General features: G+C 48.6%; 3 protein-coding genes across 3 annotated transcripts; all 3 read left to right on the top strand.

Annotated features, from left to right (window-relative positions):
• The first annotated feature begins 70 nt into the window (after positions 1–70).
• On the top strand, positions 71–2,198 carry LOC134735522 (TATA-box binding protein associated factor 11 like protein 2-like). The gene is made up of 2 exons (XM_063630821.1): positions 71–211; positions 1,608–2,198. The coding sequence occupies exons 1-2, from the start codon at positions 71–73 to the stop codon at positions 2,196–2,198; spliced, it is 732 nt and encodes a 243-aa protein (XP_063486891.1).
• A 3,912-nt stretch (positions 2,199–6,110) lies between these two features.
• LOC134735521 (TATA-box binding protein associated factor 11 like protein 2-like) lies at positions 6,111–8,238 on the top strand. Its single transcript, XM_063630820.1, has 2 exons — positions 6,111–6,251; positions 7,648–8,238. The coding sequence occupies exons 1-2, from the start codon at positions 6,111–6,113 to the stop codon at positions 8,236–8,238; spliced, it is 732 nt and encodes a 243-aa protein (XP_063486890.1).
• Positions 8,239–18,214: 9,976 nt separating this feature from the next.
• LOC134735520 (TATA-box binding protein associated factor 11 like protein 2-like) lies at positions 18,215–20,342 on the top strand. Its single transcript, XM_063630819.1, has 2 exons — positions 18,215–18,355; positions 19,752–20,342. The coding sequence occupies exons 1-2, from the start codon at positions 18,215–18,217 to the stop codon at positions 20,340–20,342; spliced, it is 732 nt and encodes a 243-aa protein (XP_063486889.1).
• The last annotated feature ends 3,025 nt before the right edge of the window (positions 20,343–23,367 follow it).

Genomic DNA, 23,367 nt, shown 5'->3' with positions numbered 1-23,367 from the left:
GATGGCACACGGCTAGGTGTCTTCAAAGAGGTGCACCAGGGAAGCCTCACTGGGCTCCTGTGGGGCGCCAATGGCCGCGCTCTGGAAGCGCACGTCCCGGATGATGACCTGCGCGATGTTGCGCATCAGGCGCTGGAAGGGCAGCTTGAGGAGGAGCAGCTGCGTGGACTTCGGCTACTTTCTGAGTTTGCGCAGTGCCAGGCCTGTAGCGGTGAGGCTTCTTGATCCCTCCCGTAGGCGGCGCCCTTCTGCCGGCGGCCGCATTGGCCGGGCGTCTTCGTGGCGCCGGCCAGGCGGTGGCTTTCCCTGGCCAAGATGGTGAAACCTGCTCTCTGCTTTAAGAAATGCAAATTTCTCCCGGCGCGCTGGCGTGCACACTTAGTCCCAGCTACTCTGGAGGCGGAGTCAGGGGAGTTGCTTGGACCCAGGAGGCAGAGGCTGCAGACAGCTTACAGCAGGGCGCTGCAATCCAGCCTGGGGGACAGAGCCAGACTCTGTCTCCAAAATAAATAAATAAAACGCGATACAATACAATTCAATACAATACAATGCAATACAATACAATACGATAAAATTGAAATAATATTTTCGTATTCCCGTCACACAGCCCAGTCTATTTTTGGAGTATCACATAAACCACTTGTTTCCCTGTGAGTCAGAGATTGTTTTCTCTGACGTTTAAGTTTTCTAACGTGCAACTTCATAAGATGTCTCATTTTTACTGTCAATGTTTTCTTCACTGTTGTGAAATGTGAAATTTGCGATTCAGTGAGGAAGAGAGAATTCTGAAATGCCCGCTGCAGTTTCCGTCCCCCCACCCCGAGAGCCGAGCCCTGCCTCTGACCCTCCCTTGGGTGTGGGCGGAACCTTGAATTGAGGAGCCCGCCCAAACCCCTGATTAGATTAGGAATACCCAGAAAGGATGGCTGTTATGGGCTGGGTCAACTTCAATCATCTGAGTTGTCTATAAGGGACTGAACCTCCCTGAGATTCCATTCCCCTGTGGGTGATTCCTCAGCACTGGCTGTGCAGACCCAGGGAGCTGCCACAGCCCAGACCTGGGCAACACCTGTTGGAGCTCAGAGCGTCCTCCCGGCAGCTGGCAGAACAAACAAGTGGGCCTGGGTTTCACAACCCTGAGGCATTGAATCCTGCCACGAAGTCGAATCAGGTCGAAGCCAGACCCTCCTCAGGTGAAGGCAACGGCCACACAGACAGACCCATCCTGGAGGTCCCTCGTGTGACTCTGAGCACGAGGCAGTCACTTTTCCTTGGAGAACTTCTGACCTGTGAGCTGGGGTTTGTTTGCAATACCCAAAATTTGTGAGAATTTATTCTGCGTTGATCTAAAACTAATCTACTCTCCATCCACAAGTTTCTCCACGTTGTGGAAGTGGGAAAACCCAGTGTGTGTGTTTGCGTGGGGGAAGGGGTGGCAGGGAGCTGTGCCCAGTTGTGGGTAAACTACGGCTCGCCGGAAACATAGCAGCCAAAATCTTTGAAAGGTTCTCAAAATCTCATTTGGGATCCATAATCAAACCACCCCAGCTGGAACTTCTGCTGCTACAGCTGCTGTCACGGAGCAGACCTGAATCTCACCCGTGGAGACAGGCAGGCAAACAGGTGTGTCTGCTGAGATGTTCGCCATGCCCCAAGGTCTGACGGGCAGCAACAAGGATGGGCACCCTGCGGACCTAGATGGGCACTTGGAAGAACCCAGAGGTCAGGAAGGTGAGCTCAGCCGTCAGGATGTCATGGACCTCACAGAAGGTGACAATGAAGCCTCAGCCTCAGCTCCTCCTGCAGCCAAAAGACGGAAAAGAGACACCAAAGGAAAGAAGGACAGGAAGCCCGCCGTGGATGCGGAGGAGGCTCAGAGGATGGCAACCCTGCTGTCTGCCATGTCTGAGGAGCAGCTGGCCCGCTACGAAGTGTTTCGCCGGTCAGCTTTCCCAAAAGCACGCATTGCAGGTCTGATGCAGTCTATCACTGGCAGATCGGTGCCTGAGAACGTGGCCATTGCCATGGCTGGAATAGCCAAGGTCTTCGTCGGAGAGGTGCTGGAGGAGGCCCTGGACGTGTGTGAGATGTGGGGAGAAACGCCCCCACTGCAGCCCAAGCATTTAAGGGAGGCTGTCCGCAGGTTAAAGCCCAAGGGCCTCTTCCCCAACAGCAGCTACCAAAAAATCATGTTCTAGGCCCACGGCCAGAGGGAGGGCTCTGTTGGTGCAGGCATAGTTACTGCATTCGTCTTCCAGTGACAGGACTGCGTTGGCTGGAGCTTCTGCATCTCAGTCTACCCTGGATTTACCCACGATCTTAGCGTCTTCAAATGTCAAGCTGACCTTACCTGGATGAAGACAGCAGATTGTTGCATAGTGGCCTTGGCTAAAGGCTTGGGCCTCCGACGTCACGTTGAGGCATTTTTGTATGTCTTTCTAGTTGGAAGAAGATAGGTGCCTGGGCCTTGAGCATCCTGTGGACAGGAAGCTGCATTCGGAGAGGGAAGCCCTTTCCGAGAGATTTCTGCGGTTTCGTGCTGAAGCCTGCTGTTGCCGTGTCTTAGCTTGTATGCCTATGTCTGGGTTTCAGTAAGGGAAGCCTCCAGAGATGTTTCCCAGTTGTGGTCCTGTGTGTTCCTCATGCTCATATCTATTTCTGTGAGTCATCACAAAAACAGTTAAACGCTTCTCCAAACTGCAGAAATAAAAATCACATCACGAAGCATTTTTTTCTCTCAGTTGACCCTTCTCTTATTAATGCCTACTGTGCTTTACGCCAGCAAGTGACCCTTTCCTGTTTTAGGACGTAACGTAGTGTAGATGCATCGTAGAAGTCTAGAGAGCAGCCAATTCCAAAACCACCTTTCCTTCGACGACATTTCTCATGAACCTGTATGTAGTTTCAAAGGCGTGGAGACAGCCTATTGATACTTCAGGGTTGCCACACACGGTGATATCGCCAGTGATTCCAGAGACACTGAAATTTAGTTCAAAACCTTGCTTTACCGTGTTCCTGATTTTATTCATTCTAACGATGATCCACTCCGGAAATCAAACACGAGTACAGAGACATGGGAGAATGTACTAAAATATCGGACCAAGTGGGTTCATCACGAGTGACAAAGTTATTCCACACCCTACCTGCACATGCTCTGCTGTACGTTTAGGATGCAAATGAGTAATTTTTCATTATAGAGTAAAGACCCGAGATTTATTACCGAATCACTGTGAAGCTTCCCGGCACAGCTCACAGATATCCCTGGTGCCTTTTCAGTCTGTTTACGTCTGCCATGTGCCCCCTGAATCACAGAGCATGAGCCAAAAGAATCCAAGAGACCCCATTGATCTGCTCCAATACTGAAAGGAGAATAACATGTTCTCTTTCCTCCTGAAGCAAAATATACCCCCATACGACATAGTTGTATTTCCTCATACACTCAGTTTTTCCTCTTAAAATAGGACTACTTAAAATAGTACGTAGAATCTGCCTTTGGGTATTACACAAATTTCTTATTTATTTATTTATTATTTATTTATTTATTATAATTTAGCTTTTAGGGTACATGTGCACAATGTGCAGGTTTGTTACATATGTATCCATGTGCCAGGTTGATTTCCTGCACCCATTAACTCGTCATTTAGCATCAGCTATATCTCCTAATGCTGTCCCTCCCCCCTCCCCCCACCCCCCAACTGTCCCCGGAATGTGATGTTCCCCTTCCTGTGTCCATGGGTTCTCATTCTTCAATTCCCACCTATGAGTGAGAACGTGCGGTGTTTGGTTTTTTGTCCTTGCGATAGTTTACTGAGAATGATGTTTTCCAGTTTCATCCGTGTCCCTACAAAGGACACGAACTCATCATTTTTTATGGCTGCATAGTATTCCATGGTGTATCTGTGCCACATTTTCTTAATCCAGTCTATCGTTGTTGGACATTTGGGTTGGTTCCAACTCTTTGCTATTGTGAATAGTGCCGCAATAATCATACGTGGGCATGTGTCTTTATAGCAGCATGATTTATAGAACTTTGGGTATACACCCAGTGCTGGGATGGCTGGGTCAAATGGTATTTCTGGTTCTAGATCCCTGAGGAATCGCCACACTGACTTCCACAATGTTTGAACTAGTTTACAGTCCCACCAACAGTGTAAAAGTGTTCTTATTTCTCCACATCCTCTCCAGCACCTGTTGTTTCCTGCTTTTTTAATCATGGCCGTTCTAACTGGCGTGAGATGGTATCTCACTGTGGTTTTGATTTGCATTTCTCTGATGGCCAGATTACACAAATTTCTAAACCTTACCAAGAATGGGGAAATTCCGTTTCATACCTCCATAATCTGGCCTGCTTTAGCTTTCCTTTTATTCTGCCAACTTTCTCGTAAAGGCGTACAACAAGTTAGACCGGTGCGTCTTAGAGACACAAGGAGGGTACAGGTTCTCGGCAGAACTGATGGAGACGGGAGGGCTCCATGAGGAATCAGAGTGCTTGAGCTCCCAAAAGAAGGAAGCCCCAAGAGACTCATTACCTCCCAGTCTGTAGATGGCTCTCAGCTCCACACACAAGCTTAGAACATTTGTCATGCCCCTCGTAGAACTCAGTACGTTGAGTGGGGTCTGAGTAAGGCTGAACTGCTGAAGACAGAAACAAGTTCCCATCAAGGTCTCAGAGGTCACCTCAGGAGCAGGAACACAGCGTTGTTCTCTCAGAGAGGAAAATTGGATTAGCTGAGTGAGTTCAGTGTCCCTACGCATTTTTTTTTTTTTTCCCCTGAAACTCTGGGATACTTGTGCAGAACGTGCAGGTTTGTTACCGAGGAATACACGTGCCATAGCGGTTTGCTGTACCAATCAACCCACCATCTGGGCTTTAAGCCCCACCTGCGTTGGCTGTTTGCCCTAGTGCTTTCCTTTCCCTTGCCTTCCACCCCACGACAGGGAACGGGGTGTGATGTTCCACTGTCTCTGTCCATGTGTTCTCACTCATCAACTCCCGGTTATGAGTGAGAACATGTGGTGGGTGGCTTTCCGTTCCTCTGTTGGTTTGCTGAGAATGATGGTCTCCCGTGTCATCCATGTCACCGCAAAGAACCCGAACTCATTCTTTTTTATGGCTACATAGTATTCCCTGGTGTATGTACCGCACATATTCTTTATCCAGTCTATCACCGATGGGCTCTGGGATGGTTCCAGGTCTTTGCTCTTGTAAACTGTGCCGCAATGAACGTCGCTGTGCACGTGTCCTTACGGTAGGATCAATGACGATCCTTTGGGTATATACAAGGTAACGAGAGAGCCGGGTCCAATGGTATTTCTGGTTCTAGAACCTTGAGGACTCGCCACACTGTCTTCCACAATGGTTGAACTGATCTGCACTCTCACAGACCTTGTGAAAGTCTTTCAATATCTTGACAGCCTTGCCAGCATCTGTTGTTTCCTGACTTTTTAAAAATCGCGTACGAAATCTTCTCAGTACATAATATCACGTAGCCACGGCTCTCAAGGAAGAAAACTGTAGAAAGTGGTACCTCTCCAGGAGAAAGCTTCGACAGCTTTCACGGCTGACTGTATTACACGTTAACGACAATGAGGTGTTACCTGGAGCTTCACTGCTATTCTTGAAGTCTATCTCGTACTGTACATCTGGAGACTTCCTCGAGAAATGTGGGCTCCGACTGGTGCTTTTAAAGTGGTGAACAGATATCTAACAAATAAAGTGACTGTACTTGACTATTTTCCCATATTTACTGTTTTGTGATAACCTGAACATTCTCACTGCCTGCCTTTGCCCTCACAAGTAATTAGCATATGCCTCAATAAAGTTTCAGCCAGCTGGCTCCACTATTCCAAGCAGATACTGTCTAGGGTCTAGTCTCTAGAAGCATAAAGTACAAAGCTTACAAGTACAACTGCACGAAAAGTTGTACCCAAGCTAGAAAGGCTTAAACGGTCCATTGATGGATTGTGTTTCCTCTGGAAGAGGGTACAAAGCAGAGCGCTAGTACACATCTATAGGGGAGAAGAGGGCAGGGCATTTATGGATGGCACACGGCTAGGTGTCTTCAAAGAGGTGCACCAGGGAAGCCTCACTGGGCTCCTGTGGGGCGCCAATGGCCGCGCTCTGGAAGCGCACGTCCCGGATGATGACCTGCGCGATGTTGCGCATCAGGCGCTGGAAGGGCAGCTTGAGGAGGAGCAGCTGCGTGGACTTCGGCTACTTTCTGAGTTTGCGCAGTGCCAGGCCTGTAGCGGTGAGGCTTCTTGATCCCTCCCGTAGGCGGCGCCCTTCTGCCGGCGGCTGCATTGGCCGGGCGTCTTCGTGGCGCCGGCCAGGCGGTGGCTTTCCCTGGCCAAGATGGTGAAACCTGCTCTCTGCTTTAAGAAATGCAAATTTCTCCCGGCGCGCTGGCGTGCACACTTAGTCCCAGCTACTCTGGAGGCGGAGTCAGGGGAGTTGCTTGGACCCAGGAGGCAGAGGCTGCAGACAGCTTACAGCAGGGCACTGCAATCCAGCCTGGGGGACAGAGCCAGACTCTGTCTCCAAAATAAATAAATAAATCGCGATACAATACAATTCAATACAATACAATGCAATACAATACAATACGATAAAATTGAAATAATATTTTCGTATTCCCGTCACACAGCCCAGTCTATTTTTGGAGTATCACATAAACCACTTGTTTCCCTGTGAGTCAGAGATTGTTTTCTCTGACGTTTAAGTTTTCTAACGTGCAACTTCATAAGATGTCTCATTTTTACTGTCAATGTTTTCTTCACTGTTGTGAAATGTGAAATTTGCGATTCAGTGAGGAAGAGAGAATTCTGAAATGCCCGCTGCAGTTTCCGTCCCCCCACCCCGAGAGCCGAGCCCTGCCTCTGACCCTCCCTTGGGTGTGGGCGGAACCTTGAATTGAGGAGCCCGCCCAAACCCCTGATTAGATTAGGAATACCCAGAAAGGATGGCTGTTATGGGCTGGGTCAACTTCAATCATCTGAGTTGTCTATAAGGGACTGAACCTCCCTGAGATTCCATTCCCCTGTGGGTGATTCCTCAGCACTGGCTGTGCAGACCCAGGGAGCTGCCACAGCCCAGACCTGGGCAACACCTGTTGGAGCTCAGAGCGTCCTCCCGGCAGCTGGCAGAACAAACAAGTGGGCCTGGGTTTCACAACCCTGAGGCATTGAATCCTGCCACGAACTCGAATCAGGTCGAAGCCAGACCCTCCTCAGGTGAAGGCAACGGCCACACAGACAGACCCATCCTGGAGGTCCCTCGTGTGACTCTGAGCACGAGGCAGTCACTTTTCCTTGGAGAACTTCTGACCTGTGAGCTGGGGTTTGTTTGCAATACCCAAAATTTGTGAGAATTTATTCTGCGTTGATCTAAAACTAATCTACTCTCCATCCACAAGTTTCTCCACGTTGTGGAAGTGGGAAAACCCAGTGTGTGTGTTTGCGTGGGGGAAGGGGTGGCAGGGAGCTGTGCCCAGTTGTGGGTAAACTACGGCTCGCCGGAAACATAGCAGCCAAAATCTTTGAAAGGTTCTCAAAATCTCATTTGGGATCTATAATCAAACCACCCCAGCTGGAACTTCTGCTGCTACAGCTGCTGTCACGGAGCAGACCTGAATCTCACCCGTGGAGACAGGCAGGCAAACAGGTGTGTCTGCTGAGATGTTCGCCATGCCCCAAGGTCTGACGGGCAGCAACAAGGATGGGCACCCTGCGGACCTAGATGGGCACTTGGAAGAACCCAGAGGTCAGGAAGGTGAGCTCAGCCGTCAGGATGTCATGGACCTCACAGAAGGTGACAATGAAGCCTCAGCCTCAGCTCCTCCTGCAGCCAAAAGACGGAAAAGAGACACCAAAGGAAAGAAGGACAGGAAGCCCGCCGTGGATGCGGAGGAGGCTCAGAGGATGGCAACCCTGCTGTCTGCCATGTCTGAGGAGCAGCTGGCCCGCTACGAAGTGTTTCGCCGGTCAGCTTTCCCAAAAGCACGCATTGCAGGTCTGATGCAGTCTATCACTGGCAGATCGGTGCCTGAGAACGTGGCCATTGCCATGGCTGGAATAGCCAAGGTCTTCGTCGGAGAGGTGCTGGAGGAGGCCCTGGACGTGTGTGAGATGTGGGGAGAAACGCCCCCACTGCAGCCCAAGCATTTAAGGGAGGCTGTCCGCAGGTTAAAGCCCAAGGGCCTCTTCCCCAACAGCAGCTACCAAAAAATCATGTTCTAGGCCCACGGCCAGAGGGAGGGCTCTGTTGGTGCAGGCATAGTTACTGCATTCGTCTTCCAGTGACAGGACTGCGTTGGCTGGAGCTTCTGCATCTCAGTCTACCCTGGATTTACCCACGATCTTAGCGTCTTCAAATGTCAAGCTGACCTTACCTGGATGAAGACAGCAGATTGTTGCATAGTGGCCTTGGCTAAAGGCTTGGGCCTCCGACGTCACGTTGAGGCATTTTTGTATGTCTTTCTAGTTGGAAGAAGATAGGTGCCTGGGCCTTGAGCATCCTGTGGACAGGAAGCTGCATTCGGAGAGGGAAGCCCTTTCCGAGAGATTTCTGCGGTTTCGTGCTGAAGCCTGCTGTTGCCGTGTCTTAGCTTGTATGCCTATGTCTGGGTTTCAGTAAGGGAAGCCTCCAGAGATGTTTCCCAGTTGTGGTCCTGTGTGTTCCTCATGCTCATATCTATTTCTGTGAGTCATCACAAAAACAGTTAAACGCTTCTCCAAACTGCAGAAATAAAAATCACATCACGAAGCATTTTTTTCTCTCAGTTGACCCTTCTCTTATTAATGCCTACTGTGCTTTACGCCAGCAAGTGACCCTTTCCTGTTTTAGGACGTAACGTAGTGTAGATGCATCGTAGAAGTCTAGAGAGCAGCCAATTCCAAAACCACCTTTCCTTCGACGACATTTCTCATGAACCTGTATGTAGTTTCAAAGGCGTGGAGACAGCCTATTGATACTTCAGGGTTGCCACACACGGTGATATCGCCAGTGATTCCAGAGACACTGAAATTTAGTTCAAAACCTTGCTTTACCGTGTTCCTGATTTTATTCATTCTAACGATGATCCACTCCGGAAATCAAACACGAGTACAGAGACATGGGAGAATGTACTAAAATATCGGACCAAGTGGGTTCATCACGAGTGACAAAGTTATTCCACACCCTACCTGCACATGCTCTGCTGTACGTTTAGGATGCAAATGAGTAATTTTTCATTATAGAGTAAAGACCCGAGATTTATTACCGAATCACTGTGAAGCTTCCCGGCACAGCTCACAGATATCCCTGGTGCCTTTTCAGTCTGTTTACGTCTGCCATGTGCCCCCTGAATCACAGAGCATGAGCCAAAAGAATCCAAGAGACCCCATTGATCGGCTCCAATACTGAAAGGAGAATAACATGTTCTCTTTCCTCCTGAAGCAAAATATACCCCCATACGACATAGTTGTATTTCCTCATACACTCAGTTTTTCCTCTTAAAATAGGACTACTTAAAATAGTACGTAGAATCTGCCTTTGGGTATTACACAAATTTCTTATTTATTTATTTATTATTTATTTATTTATTATAATTTAGCTTTTAGGGTACATGTGCACAATGTGCAGGTTTGTTACATATGTATCCATGTGCCATGTTGATTTCCTGCACCCATTAACTCGTCATTTAGCATCAGCTATATCTCCTAATGCTGTCCCTCCCCCCTCCCCCCACCCCCCAACTGTCCCCGGAATGTGATGTTCCCCTTCCTGTGTCCATGGGTTCTCATTCTTCAATTCCCACCTATGAGTGAGAACGTGCGGTGTTTGGTTTTTTGTCCTTGCGATAGTTTACTGAGAATGTTGTTTTCCAGTTTCATCCGTGTCCCTACAAAGGACACGAACTCATCATTTTTTATGGCTGCATAGTATTCCATGGTGTATCTGTGCCACATTTTCTTAATCCAGTCTATCGTTGTTGGACATTTGGGTTGGTTCCAACTCTTTGCTATTGTGAATAGTGCCGCAATAATCATACGTGGGCATGTGTCTTTATAGCAGCATGATTTATAGAAGTTTGGGTATACACCCAGTGCTGGGATGGCTGGGTCAAATGGTATTTCTGGTTCTAGATCCCTGAGGAATCGCCACACTGACTTCCACAATGTTTGAACTAGTTTACAGTCCCACCAACAGTGTAAAAGTGTTCTTATTTCTCCACATCCTCTCCAGCACCTGTTGTTTCCTGCTTTTTTAATCATGGCCGTTCTAACTGGCGTGAGATGGTATCTCACTGTGGTTTTGATTTGCATTTCTCTGATGGCCAGATTACACAAATTTCTAAACCTTACCAAGAATGGGGAAATTCTGTTTCATACCTCCATAATCTGGCCTGCTTTAGCTTTCCTTTTATTCTGCCAACTTTCTCGTAAAGGCGTACAACAAGTTAGACCGGTGCGTCTTAGAGACACAAGGAGGGTACAGGTTCTCGGCAGAACTGATGGAGACGGGAGGGCTCCCTGAGGAATCAGAGTGCTTGAGCTCCCAAAAGAAGGAAGCCCCAAGAGACTCATTACCTCCCAGTCTGTAGATGGCTCTCAGCTCCACACACAAGCTTAGAACATTTGTCATGCCCCTCGTAGAACTCAATACGTTGAGTGGGGTCTGAGTAAGGCTGAACTGCTGAAGACAGAAACAAGTTCCCTTCAAGGTCTCAGAGGTCAGCTCAGGAGCAGGAACACAGCCTTGTTCTCTCAGAGAGGAAAATTGGATTAGCTGAGTGAGTTCAGTGTCCCTTCGCATTTTTTTTTGTTTTTTTTTTTCCCCTTAAGCTGTGGGATACTTGTGCAGAACGTGCAGGTGTGTTACCGAGGAATACACGTGCCATAGCGGTTTGCTTCACCAATCAACCCACCATCTGGGCTTTAAGCCCCACCTGCGTCGTTGGGTGTTTGCCCTAGTGCTCTCCTTTCCCTTGCCTCCCACCCCGCGACAGGCCACGGGGTGTGATGTTCCACTGTCTCTGTCCATGTGTTCTCACTCATCAACTCCCGCTTATGAGTGAGAACATGTGGTGTGTGGTTTTCCGTTCCTGTGTTGGTTTGCTGAGAATGATGGTCTCCCGTGTCATCCATGTCACCGCAAAGAACACGAACTCATTCTTTTTTTATGGCTACATAGTATTCCCTGGTGTATATACCGCACATATTCTTTATCCAGTCTATCACCGATGGGCATCTGGCATGGTTCCAGGTCGTTGCTCTTGTAAACTGTGCCACAATGAACGTAGCTGTGCACGTGTCCTTACGGTAGGATCAATGACGATCCTTTGGGTATATACCCGGTAACGAGAGAGCCGGGTCCAGTGGTATTTCTGGTTCTAGATCCTTGAGGACTCGCCACACTGTCTTCCACAATGGTTGAACTGATCTGCACTCTCACAGACATTGTAAAAGTCTTTCAATATCTTGACAGCCTTGCCAGCATCTGTTGTTTCCTGACTTTTTAAAAATCGCATACGAAATCTTCTCAGTACATAATATCACATAGCCACGGCTCTCAAGGAAGAAAACTGTAGAAAGTGGTACCTCTCCAGGAGAAAGCTTCGACAGCTTTCACGGCTGACTGTATTACACGTTAACGACAATGAGGTGTTACCTGGAGCTTCACTGCTATTCTTGAAGTCTATCTCATACTGTACATCTGGAGACTTCCTCGAGAAATGTGGGCTCCGACTGGTGCTTTTAAAGTGGTGACCAGATATCTAACAAATAAAGTGACTGTACTTGACTATTTTCCCATATTTACTGTTTTGTGATAACCTGAACATCCTCACTGCCTGCCTTTGCCCTCACAAGTAATTAGCATATGCCTCAATAAAGTTTCAGCCAGCTGGCTCCACTATTCCAAGCAGATACTGTCTAGGGTCTAGTCTCTAGAAGCATAAAGTACAAAGCTTACAAGTACAACTGCACGAAAAGTTGTACCCAAGCTAGAAAGGCTTAAACGGTCCATTGATGGATTGTGTTTCCTCTGGAAGAGGGTACAAGGCAGAGCGCTAGTACACATCTATAGGGGAGAAGAGGGCAGGGCATTTATGGATGGCACACGGCCAGGTGTCTTCAAAGAGGTGCACCAGGCAAGCCTCACTGGGCTCCTGTGGGGCGCCAATGGCCGCGCTCTGGAAGCGCACGTCCCGGATGATGACCTGCGCGATGTTGCGCATCAGGCGCTGGAAGGGCAGCTTGAGGAGGAGCAGCTGCGTGGACTTCGGCTACTTTCTGAGTTTGCGCAGTGCCAGGCCTGTAGCGGTGAGGCTTCTTGATCCCTCCCGTAGGCGGCGCCCTTCTGCCGGCGGCTGCATTGGCCGGGCGTCTTCGTGGCGCCGGCCAGGCGGTGGCTTTCCCTGGCCAAGATGGTGAAACCTGCTCTCTGCTTTAAGAAATGCAAATTTCTCCCGGCGCGGTGGCGTGCACACTTAGTCCCAGCTACTCTGGAGGCGGAGTCAGGGGAGTTGCTTGGACCCAGGAGGCAGAGGCTGCAGACAGCTTACAGCAGGGCACTGCAATCCAGCCTGGGGGACAGAGCCAGACTCTGTCTCCAAAATAAATAAATAAAACGCGATACAATACAATTCAATACAATACAATGCAATACAATACAATACGATAAAATTGAAATAATATTTTCGTATTCCCGTCACACAGCCCAGTCTATTTTTGGAGTATCACATAAACCACTTGTTTCCCTGTGAGTCAGAGATTGTTTTCTCTGACGTTTAAGTTTTCTAACGTGCAACTTCATAAGATGTCTCATTTTTACTGTCAATGTTTTCTTCACTGTTGTGAAATGTGAAATTTGCGATTCAGTGAGGAAGAGAGAATTCTGAAATGCCCGCTGCAGTTTCCGTCCCCCCACCCCGAGAGCCGAGCCCTGCCTCTGACCCTCCCTTGGGTGTGGGCGGAACCTTGAATTGAGGAGCCCGCCCAAACCCCTGATTAGATTAGGAATACCCAGAAACGATGGCTGTTATGGGCTGGGTCAACTTCAATCATCTGAGTTGTCTATAAGGGACTGAACCTCCCTGAGATTCCATTCCCCTGTGGGTGATTCCTCAGCACTGGCTGTGCAGACCCAGGGAGCTGCCACAGCCCAGACCTGGGCAACACCTGTTGGAGCTCAGAGCGTCCTCCCGGCAGCTGGCAGAACAAACAAGTGGGCCTGGGTTTCACAACCCTGAGGCATTGAATCCTGCCACGAACTCGAATCAGGTCGAAGCCAGACCCTCCTCAGGTGAAGGCAACGGCCACACAGACAGACCCATCCTGGAGGTCCCTCGTGTGACTCTGAGCACGAGGCAGTCACTTTTCCTTGGAGAACTTCTGACCTGTGAGCTGGGGTTTGTTTGCAATACCCAAAATTTGTGAGAATTTATTCTGCGTTGATCTAAAACTAATCTACTCTCCATCCACAAGTTTCTCCACGTTGTGGAAGTGGGAAAACCCAGTGTGTGTGTTTGCGTGGGGGAAGGGGTGGCAGGGAGCTGTGCCCAGTTGTGGGTAAACTACGGCTCGCCGGAAACATAGCAGCCAAAATCTTTGAAAGGTTCTCAAAATCTCATTTGGGATCCATAATCAAACCACCCCAGCTGGAACTTCTGCTGCTACAGCTGCTGTCACGGAGCAGACCTGAATCTCACCCGTGGAGACAGGCAGGCAAACAGGTGTGTCTGCTGAGATGTTCGCCATGCCCCAAGGTCTGACGGGCAGCAACAAGGATGGGCACCCTGCGGACCTAGATGGGCACTTGGAAGAACCCAGAGGTCAGGAAGGTGAGCTCAGCCGTCAGGATGTCATGGACCTCACAGAAGGTGACAATGAAGCCTCAGCCTCAGCTCCTCCTGCAGCCAAAAGACGGAAAAGAGACACCAAAGGAAAGAAGGACAGGAAGCCCGCCGTGGATGCGGAGGAGGCTCAGAGGATGGCAACCCTGCTGTCTGCCATGTCTGAGGAGCAGCTGGCCCGCTACGAAGTGTTTCGCCGGTCAGCTTTCCCAAAAGCACGCATTGCAGGTCTGATGCAGTCTATCACTGGCAGATCGGTGCCTGAGAACGTGGCCATTGCCATGGCTGGAATAGCCAAGGTCTTCGTCGGAGAGGGGCTGGAGGAGGCCCTGGACGTGTGTGAGATGTGGGGAGAAACGCCCCCACTGCAGCCCAAGCATTTAAGGGAGGCTGTCCGCAGGTTAAAGCCCAAGGGCCTCTTCCCCAACAGCAGCTACCAAAAAATCATGTTCTAGGCCCACGGCCAGAGGGAGGGCTCTGTTGGTGCAGGCATAGTTACTGCATTCGTCTTCCAGTGACAGGACTGCGTTGGCTGGAGCTTCTGCATCTCAGTCTACCCTGGATTTACCCACGATCTTAGCGTCTTCAAATGTCAAGCTGACCTTACCTGGATGAAGACAGCAGATTGTTGCATAGTGGCCTTGGCTAAAGGCTTGGGCCTCCGACGTCACGTTGAGGCATTTTTGTATGTCTTTCTAGTTGGAAGAAGATAGGTGCCTGGGCCTTGAGCATCCTGTGGACAGGAAGCTGCATTCGGAGAGGGAAGCCCTTTCCGAGAGATTTCTGCGGTTTCGTGCTGAAGCCTGCTGTTGCCGTGTCTTAGCTTGTATGCCTATGTCTGGGTTTCAGTAAGGGAAGCCTCCAGAGATGTTTCCCAGTTGTGGTCCTGTGTGTTCCTCATGCTCATATCTATTTCTGTGAGTCATCACAAAAACAGTTAAACGCTTCTCCAAACTGCAGAAATAAAAATCACATCACGAAGCATTTTTTTCTCTCAGTTGACCCTTCTCTTATTAATGCCTACTGTGCTTTACGCCAGCAAGTGACCCTTTCCTGTTTTAGGACGTAACGTAGTGTAGATGCATCGTAGAAGTCTAGAGAGCAGCCAATTCCAAAACCACCTTTCCTTCGACGACATTTCTCATGAACCTGTATGTAGTTTCAAAGGCGTGGAGACAGCCTATTGATACTTCAGGGTTGCCACACACGGTGATATCGCCAGTGATTCCAGAGACACTGAAATTTAGTTCAAAACCTTGCTTTACCGTGTTCCTGATTTTATTCATTCTAACGATGATCCACTCCGGAAATCAAACACGAGTACAGAGACATGGGAGAATGTACTAAAATATCGGACCAAGTGGGTTCATCACGAGTGACAAAGTTATTCCACACTCTACCTGCACATGCTCTGCTGTACGTTTAGGATGCAAATGAGTAATTTTTCATTATAGAGTAAAGACCCGAGATTTATTACCGAATCACTGTGAAGCTTCCCGGCACAGCTCACAGATATCCCTGGTGCCTTTTCAGTCTGTTTACGTCTGCCATGTGCCCCCTGAATCACAGAGCATGAGCCAAAAGAATCCAAGAGACCCCATTGATCGGCTCCAATACTGAAAGGAGAATAACATGTTCTCTTTCCTCCTGAAGCAAAATATACCCCCATACGACATAGTTGTATTTCCTCATACACTCAGTTTTTCCTCTTAAAATAGGACTACTTAAAATAGTACGTAGAATCTGCCTTTGGGTATTACACAAATTTCTTATTTATTTATTTATTATTTATTTATTTATTATAATTTAGCTTTTAGGGTACATGTGCACAATGTGCAGGTTTGTTACATATGTATCCATGTGCCAGGTTGATTTCCTGCACCCATTAACTCGTCATTTAGCATCAGCTATATCTCCTAATGCTGTCCCTCCCCCCTCCCCCCACCCCCCAACTGTCCCCGGAATGTGATGTTCCCCTTCCTGTGTCCATGGGTTCTCATTCTTCAATTCCCACCTATGAGTGAGAACGTGCGGTGTTTGGTTTTTTGTCCTTGCGATAGTTTACTGAGAATGATGTTTTCCAGTTTCATCCGTGTCCCTACAAAGGACACGAACTCATCATTTTTTATGGCTGCATAGTATTCCATGGTGTATCTGTGCCACATTTTCTTAATCCAGTCTATCGTTGTTGGACATTTGGGTTGGTTCCAACTCTTTGCTATTGTGAATAGTGCCGCAATAATCATACGTGGGCATGTGTCTTTATAGCAGCATGATTTATAGAAGTTTGGGTATACACCCAGTGCTGGGATGGCTGGGTCAAATGGTATTTCTGGTTCTAGATCCCTGAGGAATCGCCACACTGACTTCCACAATGTTTGAACTAGTTTACAGTCCCACCAACAGTGTAAAAGTGTTCTTATTTCTCCACATCCTCTCCAGCACCTGTTGTTTCCTGCTTTTTTAATCATGGCCGTTCTAACTGGCGTGAGATGGTATCTCACTGTGGTTTTGATTTGCATTTCTCTGATGGCCAGATTACACAAATTTCTAAACCTTACCAAGAATGGGGAAATTCTGTTTCATACCTCCATAATCTGGCCTGCTTTAGCTTTCCTTTTATTCTGCCAACTTTCTCGTAAAGGCGTACAACAAGTTAGACCGGTGCGTCTTAGAGACACAAGGAGGGTACAGGTTCTCGGCAGAACTGATGGAGACGGGAGGGCTCCCTGAGGAATCAGAGTGCTTGAGCTCCCAAAAGAAGGAAGCCCCAAGAGACTCATTACCTCCCAGTCTGTAGATGGCTCTCAGCTCCACACACAAGCTTAGAACATTTGTCATGCCCCTCGTAGAACTCAATACGTTGAGTGGGGTCTGAGTAAGGCTGAACTGCTGAAGACAGAAACAAGTTCCCTTCAAGGTCTCAGAGGTCAGCTCAGGAGCAGGAACACAGCCTTGTTCTCTCAGAGAGGAAAATTGGATTAGCTGAGTGAGTTCAGTGTCCCTTCGCATTTTTTTTTGTTTTTTTTTTTCCCCTTAAGCTGTGGGATACTTGTGCAGAACGTGCAGGTGTGTTACCGAGGAATACACGTGCCATAGCGGTTTGCTGCACCAATCAACCCACCATCTGGGCTTTAAGCCCCACCTGCGTCGTTGGGTGTTTGCCCTAGTGCTCTCCTTTCCCTTGCCTCCCACCCCGCGACAGGCCACGGGGTGTGATGTTCCACTGTCTCTGTCCATGTGTTCTCACTCATCAACTCCCGCTTATGAGTGAGAACATGTGGTGTGTGGTTTTCCCTTCCTGTGTTGGTTTGCTGAGAATGATGGTCTCCCGTGTCATCCATGTCACCGCAAAGAACACGAACTCATTCTTTTTTTATGGCTACATAGTATTCCCTGGTGTATATACCGCACATATTCTTTATCCAGTCTATCACCGATGGGCATCTGGCATGGTTCCAGGTCGTTGCTCTTGTAAACTGTGCCGCAATGAACGTAGCTGTGCACGTGTCCTTACGGTAGGATCAATGACGATCCTTTGGGTATATACCCGGTAACGAGAGAGCCGGGTCCAGTGGTATTTCTGGTTCTAGATCCTTGAGGACTCGCCACACTGTCTTCCACAATGGTTGAACTGATCTGCACTCTCACAGACATTGTAAAAGTCTTTCAATATCTTGACAGCCTTGCCAGCATCTGTTGTTTCCTGACTTTTTAAAAATCGCATACGAAATCTTCTCAGTACATAATATCACATAGCCACGGCTCTCAAGGAAGAAAACTGTAGAAAGTGGTACCTCTCCAGGAGAAAGCTTCGACAGCTTTCACGGCTGACTGTATTACACGTTAACGACAATGAGGTGTTACCTGGAGCTTCACTGCTATTCTTGAAGTCTATCTCATACTGTACATCTGGAGACTTCCTCGAGAAATGTGGGCTCCGACTGGTGCTTTTAAAGTGGTGACCAGATATCTAACAAATAAAGTGACTGTACTTGACTATTTTCCCATATTTACTGTTTTGTGATAACCTGAACATCCTCACTGCCTGCCTTTGCCCTCACAAGTAATTAGCATATGCCTCAATAAAGTTTCAGCCAGCTGGCTCCACTATTCCAAGCAGATACTGTCTAGGGTCTAGTCTCTAGAAGCATAAAGTACAAAGCTTACAAGTACAACTGCACGAAAAGTTGTACCCAAGCTAGAAAGGCTTAAACGGTCCATTGATGGATTGTGTTTCCTCTGGAAGAGGGTACAAGGCAGAGCGCTAGTACACATCTATAGGGGAGAAGAGGGCAGGGCATTTATGGATGGCACACGGCTAGGTGTCTTCAAAGAGGTGCACCAGGGAAGCCTCACTGGGCTCCTGTGGGGCGCCAATGGCCGCGCTCTGGAAGCGCACGTCCCGGATGATGACCTGCGCGATGTTGCGCATCAGGCGCTGGAAGGGCAGCTTGAGGAGGAGCAGCTGCGTGGACTTCGGCTACTTTCTGAGTTTGCGCAGTGCCAGGCCTGTAGCGGTGAGGCTTCTTGATCCCTCCCGTAGGCGGCGCCCTTCTGCCGGCGGCCGCATTGGCCGGGCGTCTTCGTGGCGCCGGCCAGGCGGTGGCTTTCCCTGGCCAAGATGGTGAAACCTGCTCTCTGCTTTAAGAAATGCAAATTTCTCCCGGCGCGCTGGCGTGCACACTTAGTCCCAGCTACTCTGGAGGCGGAGTCAGGGGAGTTGCTTGGACCCAGGAGGCAGAGGCTGCAGACAGCTTACAGCAGGGCGCTGCAATCCAGCCTGGGGGACAGAGCCAGACTCTGTCTCCAAAATAAATAAATAAAACGCGATACAATACAATTCAATACAATACAATGCAATACAATACAATACGATAAAATTGAAATAATATTTTCGTATTCCCGTCACACAGCCCAGTCTATTTTTGGAGTATCACATAAACCACTTGTTTCCCTGTGAGTCAGAGATTGTTTTCTCTGACGTTTAAGTTTTCTAACGTGCAACTTCATAAGATGTCTCATTTTTACTGTCAATGTTTTCTTCACTGTTGTGAAATGTGAAATTTGCGATTCAGTGAGGAAGAGAGAATTCTGAAATGCCCGCTGCAGTTTCCGTCCCCCCACCCCGAGAGCCGAGCCCTGCCTCTGACCCTCCCTTGGGTGTGGGCGGAACCTTGAATTGAGGAGCCCGCCCAAACCCCTGATTAGATTAGGAATACCCAGAAAGGATGGCTGTTATGGGCTGGGTCAACTTCAATCATCTGAGTTGTCTATAAGGGACTGAACCTCCCTGAGATTCCATTCCCCTGTGGGTGATTCCTCAGCACTGGCTGTGCAGACCCAGGGAGCTGCCACAGCCCAGACCTGGGCAACACCTGTTGGAGCTCAGAGCGTCCTCCCGGCAGCTGGCAGAACAAACAAGTGGGCCTGGGTTTCACAACCCTGAGGCATTGAATCCTGCCACGAACTCGAATCAGGTCGAAGCCAGACCCTCCTCAGGTGAAGGCAACGGCCACACAGACAGACCCATCCTGGAGGTCCCTCGTGTGACTCTGAGCACGAGGCAGTCACTTTTCCTTGGAGAACTTCTGACCTGTGAGCTGGGGTTTGTTTGCAATACCCAAAATTTGTGAGAATTTATTCTGCGTTGATCTAAAACTAATCTACTCTCCATCCACAAGTTTCTCCACGTTGTGGAAGTGGGAAAACCCAGTGTGTGTGTTTGCGTGGGGGAAGGGGTGGCAGGGAGCTGTGCCCAGTTGTGGGTAAACTACGGCTCGCCGGAAACATAGCAGCCAAAATCTTTGAAAGGTTCTCAAAATCTCATTTGGGATCCATAATCAAACCACCCCAGCTGGAACTTCTGCTGCTACAGCTGCTGTCACGGAGCAGACCTGAATCTCACCCGTGGAGACAGGCAGGCAAACAGGTGTGTCTGCTGAGATGTTCGCCATGCCCCAAGGTCTGACGGGCAGCAACAAGGATGGGCACCCTGCGGACCTAGATGGGCACTTGGAAGAACCCAGAGGTCAGGAAGGTGAGCTCAGCCGTCAGGATGTCATGGACCTCACAGAAGGTGACAATGAAGCCTCAGCCTCAGCTCCTCCTGCAGCCAAAAGACGGAAAAGAGACACCAAAGGAAAGAAGGACAGGAAGCCCGCCGTGGATGCGGAGGAGGCTCAGAGGATGGCAACCCTGCTGTCTGCCATGTCTGAGGAGCAGCTGGCCCGCTACGAAGTGTTTCGCCGGTCAGCTTTCCCAAAAGCACGCATTGCAGGTCTGATGCAGTCTATCACTGGCAGATCGGTGCCTGAGAACGTGGCCATTGCCATGGCTGGAATAGCCAAGGTCTTCGTCGGAGAGGTGCTGGAGGAGGCCCTGGACGTGTGTGAGATGTGGGGAGAAACGCCCCCACTGCAGCCCAAGCATTTAAGGGAGGCTGTCCGCAGGTTAAAGCCCAAGGGCCTCTTCCCCAACAGCAGCTACCAAAAAATCATGTTCTAGGCCCACGGCCAGAGGGAGGGCTCTGTTGGTGCAGGCATAGTTACTGCATTCGTCTTCCAGTGACAGGACTGCGTTGGCTGGAGCTTCTGCATCTCAGTCTACCCTGGATTTACCCACGATCTTAGCGTCTTCAAATGTCAAGCTGACCTTACCTGGATGAAGACAGCAGATTGTTGCATAGTGGCCTTGGCTAAAGGCTTGGGCCTCCGACGTCACGTTGAGGCATTTTTGTATGTCTTTCTAGTTGGAAGAAGATAGGTGCCTGGGCCTTGAGCATCCTGTGGACAGGAAGCTGCATTCGGAGAGGGAAGCCCTTTCCGAGAGATTTCTGCGGTTTCGTGCTGAAGCCTGCTGTTGCCGTGTCTTAGCTTGTATGCCTATGTCTGGGTTTCAGTAAGGGAAGCCTCCAGAGATGTTTCCCAGTTGTGGTCCTGTGTGTTCCTCATGCTCATATCTATTTCTGTGAGTCATCACAAAAACAGTTAAACGCTTCTCCAAACTGCAGAAATAAAAATCACATCACGAAGCGTTTTTTTCTCTCAGTTGACCCTTCTCTTATTAATGCCTACTGTGCTTTACGCCAGCAAGTGACCCTTTCCTGTTTTAGGACGTAACGTAGTGTAGATGCATCGTAGAAGTCTAGAGAGCAGCCAATTCCAAAACCACCTTTCCTTCGACGACATTTCTCATGAACCTGTATGTAGTTTCAAAGGCGTGGAGACAGCCTATTGATACTTCAGGGTTGCCACACACGGTGATATCGCCAGTGATTCCAGAGACACTGAAATTTAGTTCAAAACCTTGCTTTACCGTGTTCCTGATTTTATTCATTCTAACGATGATCCACTCCGGAAATCAAACACGAGTACAGAGACATGGGAGAATGTACTAAAATATCGGACCAAGTGGGTTCATCACGAGTGACAAAGTTATTCCACACCCTACCTGCACATGCTCTGCTGTACGTTTAGGATGCAAATGAGTAATTTTTCATTATAGAGTAAAGACCCGAGATTTATTACCGAATCACTGTGAAGCTTCCCGGCACAGCTCACAGATATCCCTGGTGCCTTTTCAGTCTGTTTACGTCTGCCATGTGCCCCCTGAATCACAGAGCATGAGCCAAAAGAATCCAAGAGACCCCATTGATCTGCTCCAATACTGAAAGGAGAATAACATGTTCTCTTTCCTCCTGAAGCAAAATATACCCCCATACGACATAGTTGTATTTCCTCATACACTCAGTTTTTCCTCTTAAAATAGGACTACTTAAAATAGTACGTAGAATCTGCCTTTGGGTATTACACAAATTTCTTATTTATTTATTTATTATTTATTTATTTATTATAATTTAGCTTTTAGGGTACATGTGCACAATGTGCAGGTTTGTTACATATGTATCCATGTGCCAGGTTGATTTCCTGCACCCATTAACTCGTCATTTAGCATCAGCTATATCTCCTAATGCTGTCCCTCCCCCCTCCCCCCACCCCCCAACTGTCCCCGGAATGTGATGTTCCCCTTCCTGTGTCCATGGGTTCTCATTCTTCAATTCCCACCTATGAGTGAGAACGTGCGGTGTTTGGTTTTTTGTCCTTGCGATAGTTTACTGAGAATGATGTTTTCCAGTTTCATCCGTGTCCCTACAAAGGACACGAACTCATCAGTTTTTATGGCTGCATAGTATTCCATGGTGTATCTGTGCCACATTTTCTTAATCCAGTCTATCGTTGTTGGACATTTGGGTTGGTTCCAACTCTTTGCTATTGTGAATAGTGCCGCAATAATCATACGTGGGCATGTGTCTTTATAGCAGCATGATTTATAGAACTTTGGGTATACACCCAGTGCTGGGATGGCTGGGTCAAATGGTATTTCTGGTTCTAGATCCCTGAGGAATCGCCACACTGACTTCCACAATGTTTGAACTAGTTTACAGTCCCACCAACAGTGTAAAAGTGTTCTTATTTCTCCACATCCTCTCCAGCACCTGTTGTTTCCTGCTTTTTTAATCATGGCCGTTCTAACTGGCGTGAGATGGTATCTCACTGTGGTTTTGATTTGCATTTCTCTGATGGCCAGATTACACAAATTTCTAAACCTTACCAAGAATGGGGAAATTCTGTTTCATACCTCCATAATCTGGCCTGCTTTAGCTTTCCTTTTATTCTGCCAACTTTCTCGTAAAGGCGTACAACAAGTTAGACCGGTGCGTCTTAGAGACACAAGGAGGGTACAGGTTCTCGGCAGAACTGATGGAGACGGGAGGGCTCCCTGAGGAATCAGAGTGCTTGAGCTCCAAAAAGAAGGAAGCCCCAAGAGACTCATTACCTCCCAGTCTGTAGATGGCTCTCAGCTCCACACACAAGCTTAGAACATTTGTCATGCCCCTCGTAGAACTCAATACGTTGAGTGGGGTCTGAGTAAGGCTGAACTGCTGAAGACAGAAACAAGTTCCCTTCAAGGTCTCAGAGGTCAGCTCAGGAGCAGGAACACAGCCTTGTTCTCTCAGAGAGGAAAATTGGATTAGCTGAGTGAGTTCAGTGTCCCTTCGCATTTTTTTTTGTTTTTTTTTTTCCCCTTAAGCTGTGGGATACTTGTGCAGAACGTGCAGGTGTGTTACCGAGGAATACACGTGCCATAGCGGTTTGCTGCACCAATCAACCCACCATCTGGGCTTTAAGCCCCACCTGCGTCGTTGGGTGTTTGCCCTAGTGCTCTCCTTTCCCTTGCCTCCCACCCCGCGACAGGCCACGGGGTGTGATGTTCCACTGTCTCTGTCCGTGTGTTCTCACTCATCAACTCCCGCTTATGAGTGAGAACATGTGGTGTGTGGTTTTCCGTTCCTGTGTTGGTTTGCTGAGAATGATGGTCTCCCGTGTCATCCATGTCACCGCAAAGAACACGAACTCATTCTTTTTTTATGGCTACATAGTATTCCCTGGTGTATATACCGCACATATTCTTTATCCAGTCTATCACCGATGGGCATCTGGCATGGTTCCAGGTCGTTGCTCTTGTAAAC

This window comes from Symphalangus syndactylus, chromosome 21 (assembly GCF_028878055.3).
Source record: "Symphalangus syndactylus isolate Jambi chromosome 21, NHGRI_mSymSyn1-v2.1_pri, whole genome shotgun sequence".
NCBI lineage: Eukaryota > Metazoa > Chordata > Mammalia > Primates > Hylobatidae > Symphalangus > Symphalangus syndactylus.
This window is presented reverse-complemented; position numbering and strand designations above follow the sequence as displayed.

What these genes read in the sequence shown, in the direction of transcription:
- LOC134735521 (XM_063630820.1), top strand. Translation starts at nt 6,111, where the DNA reads ATGGCCGCGCTCTGGAAGCGCACGTCCCGGATGATGACCTGCGCGATG. An exon ending in GCAGTGCCAGGCCTGTAGCG is followed by an intron (nt 6,252 to 7,647) that starts GTGAGGCTTCTT and finishes TCACCCGTGGAG; the next exon opens with ACAGGCAGGCAAACAGGTGT.
- LOC134735522 (XM_063630821.1), top strand. Translation starts at nt 71, where the DNA reads ATGGCCGCGCTCTGGAAGCGCACGTCCCGGATGATGACCTGCGCGATG. An exon ending in GCAGTGCCAGGCCTGTAGCG is followed by an intron (nt 212 to 1,607) that starts GTGAGGCTTCTT and finishes TCACCCGTGGAG; the next exon opens with ACAGGCAGGCAAACAGGTGT.
- LOC134735520 (XM_063630819.1), top strand. Translation starts at nt 18,215, where the DNA reads ATGGCCGCGCTCTGGAAGCGCACGTCCCGGATGATGACCTGCGCGATG. An exon ending in GCAGTGCCAGGCCTGTAGCG is followed by an intron (nt 18,356 to 19,751) that starts GTGAGGCTTCTT and finishes TCACCCGTGGAG; the next exon opens with ACAGGCAGGCAAACAGGTGT.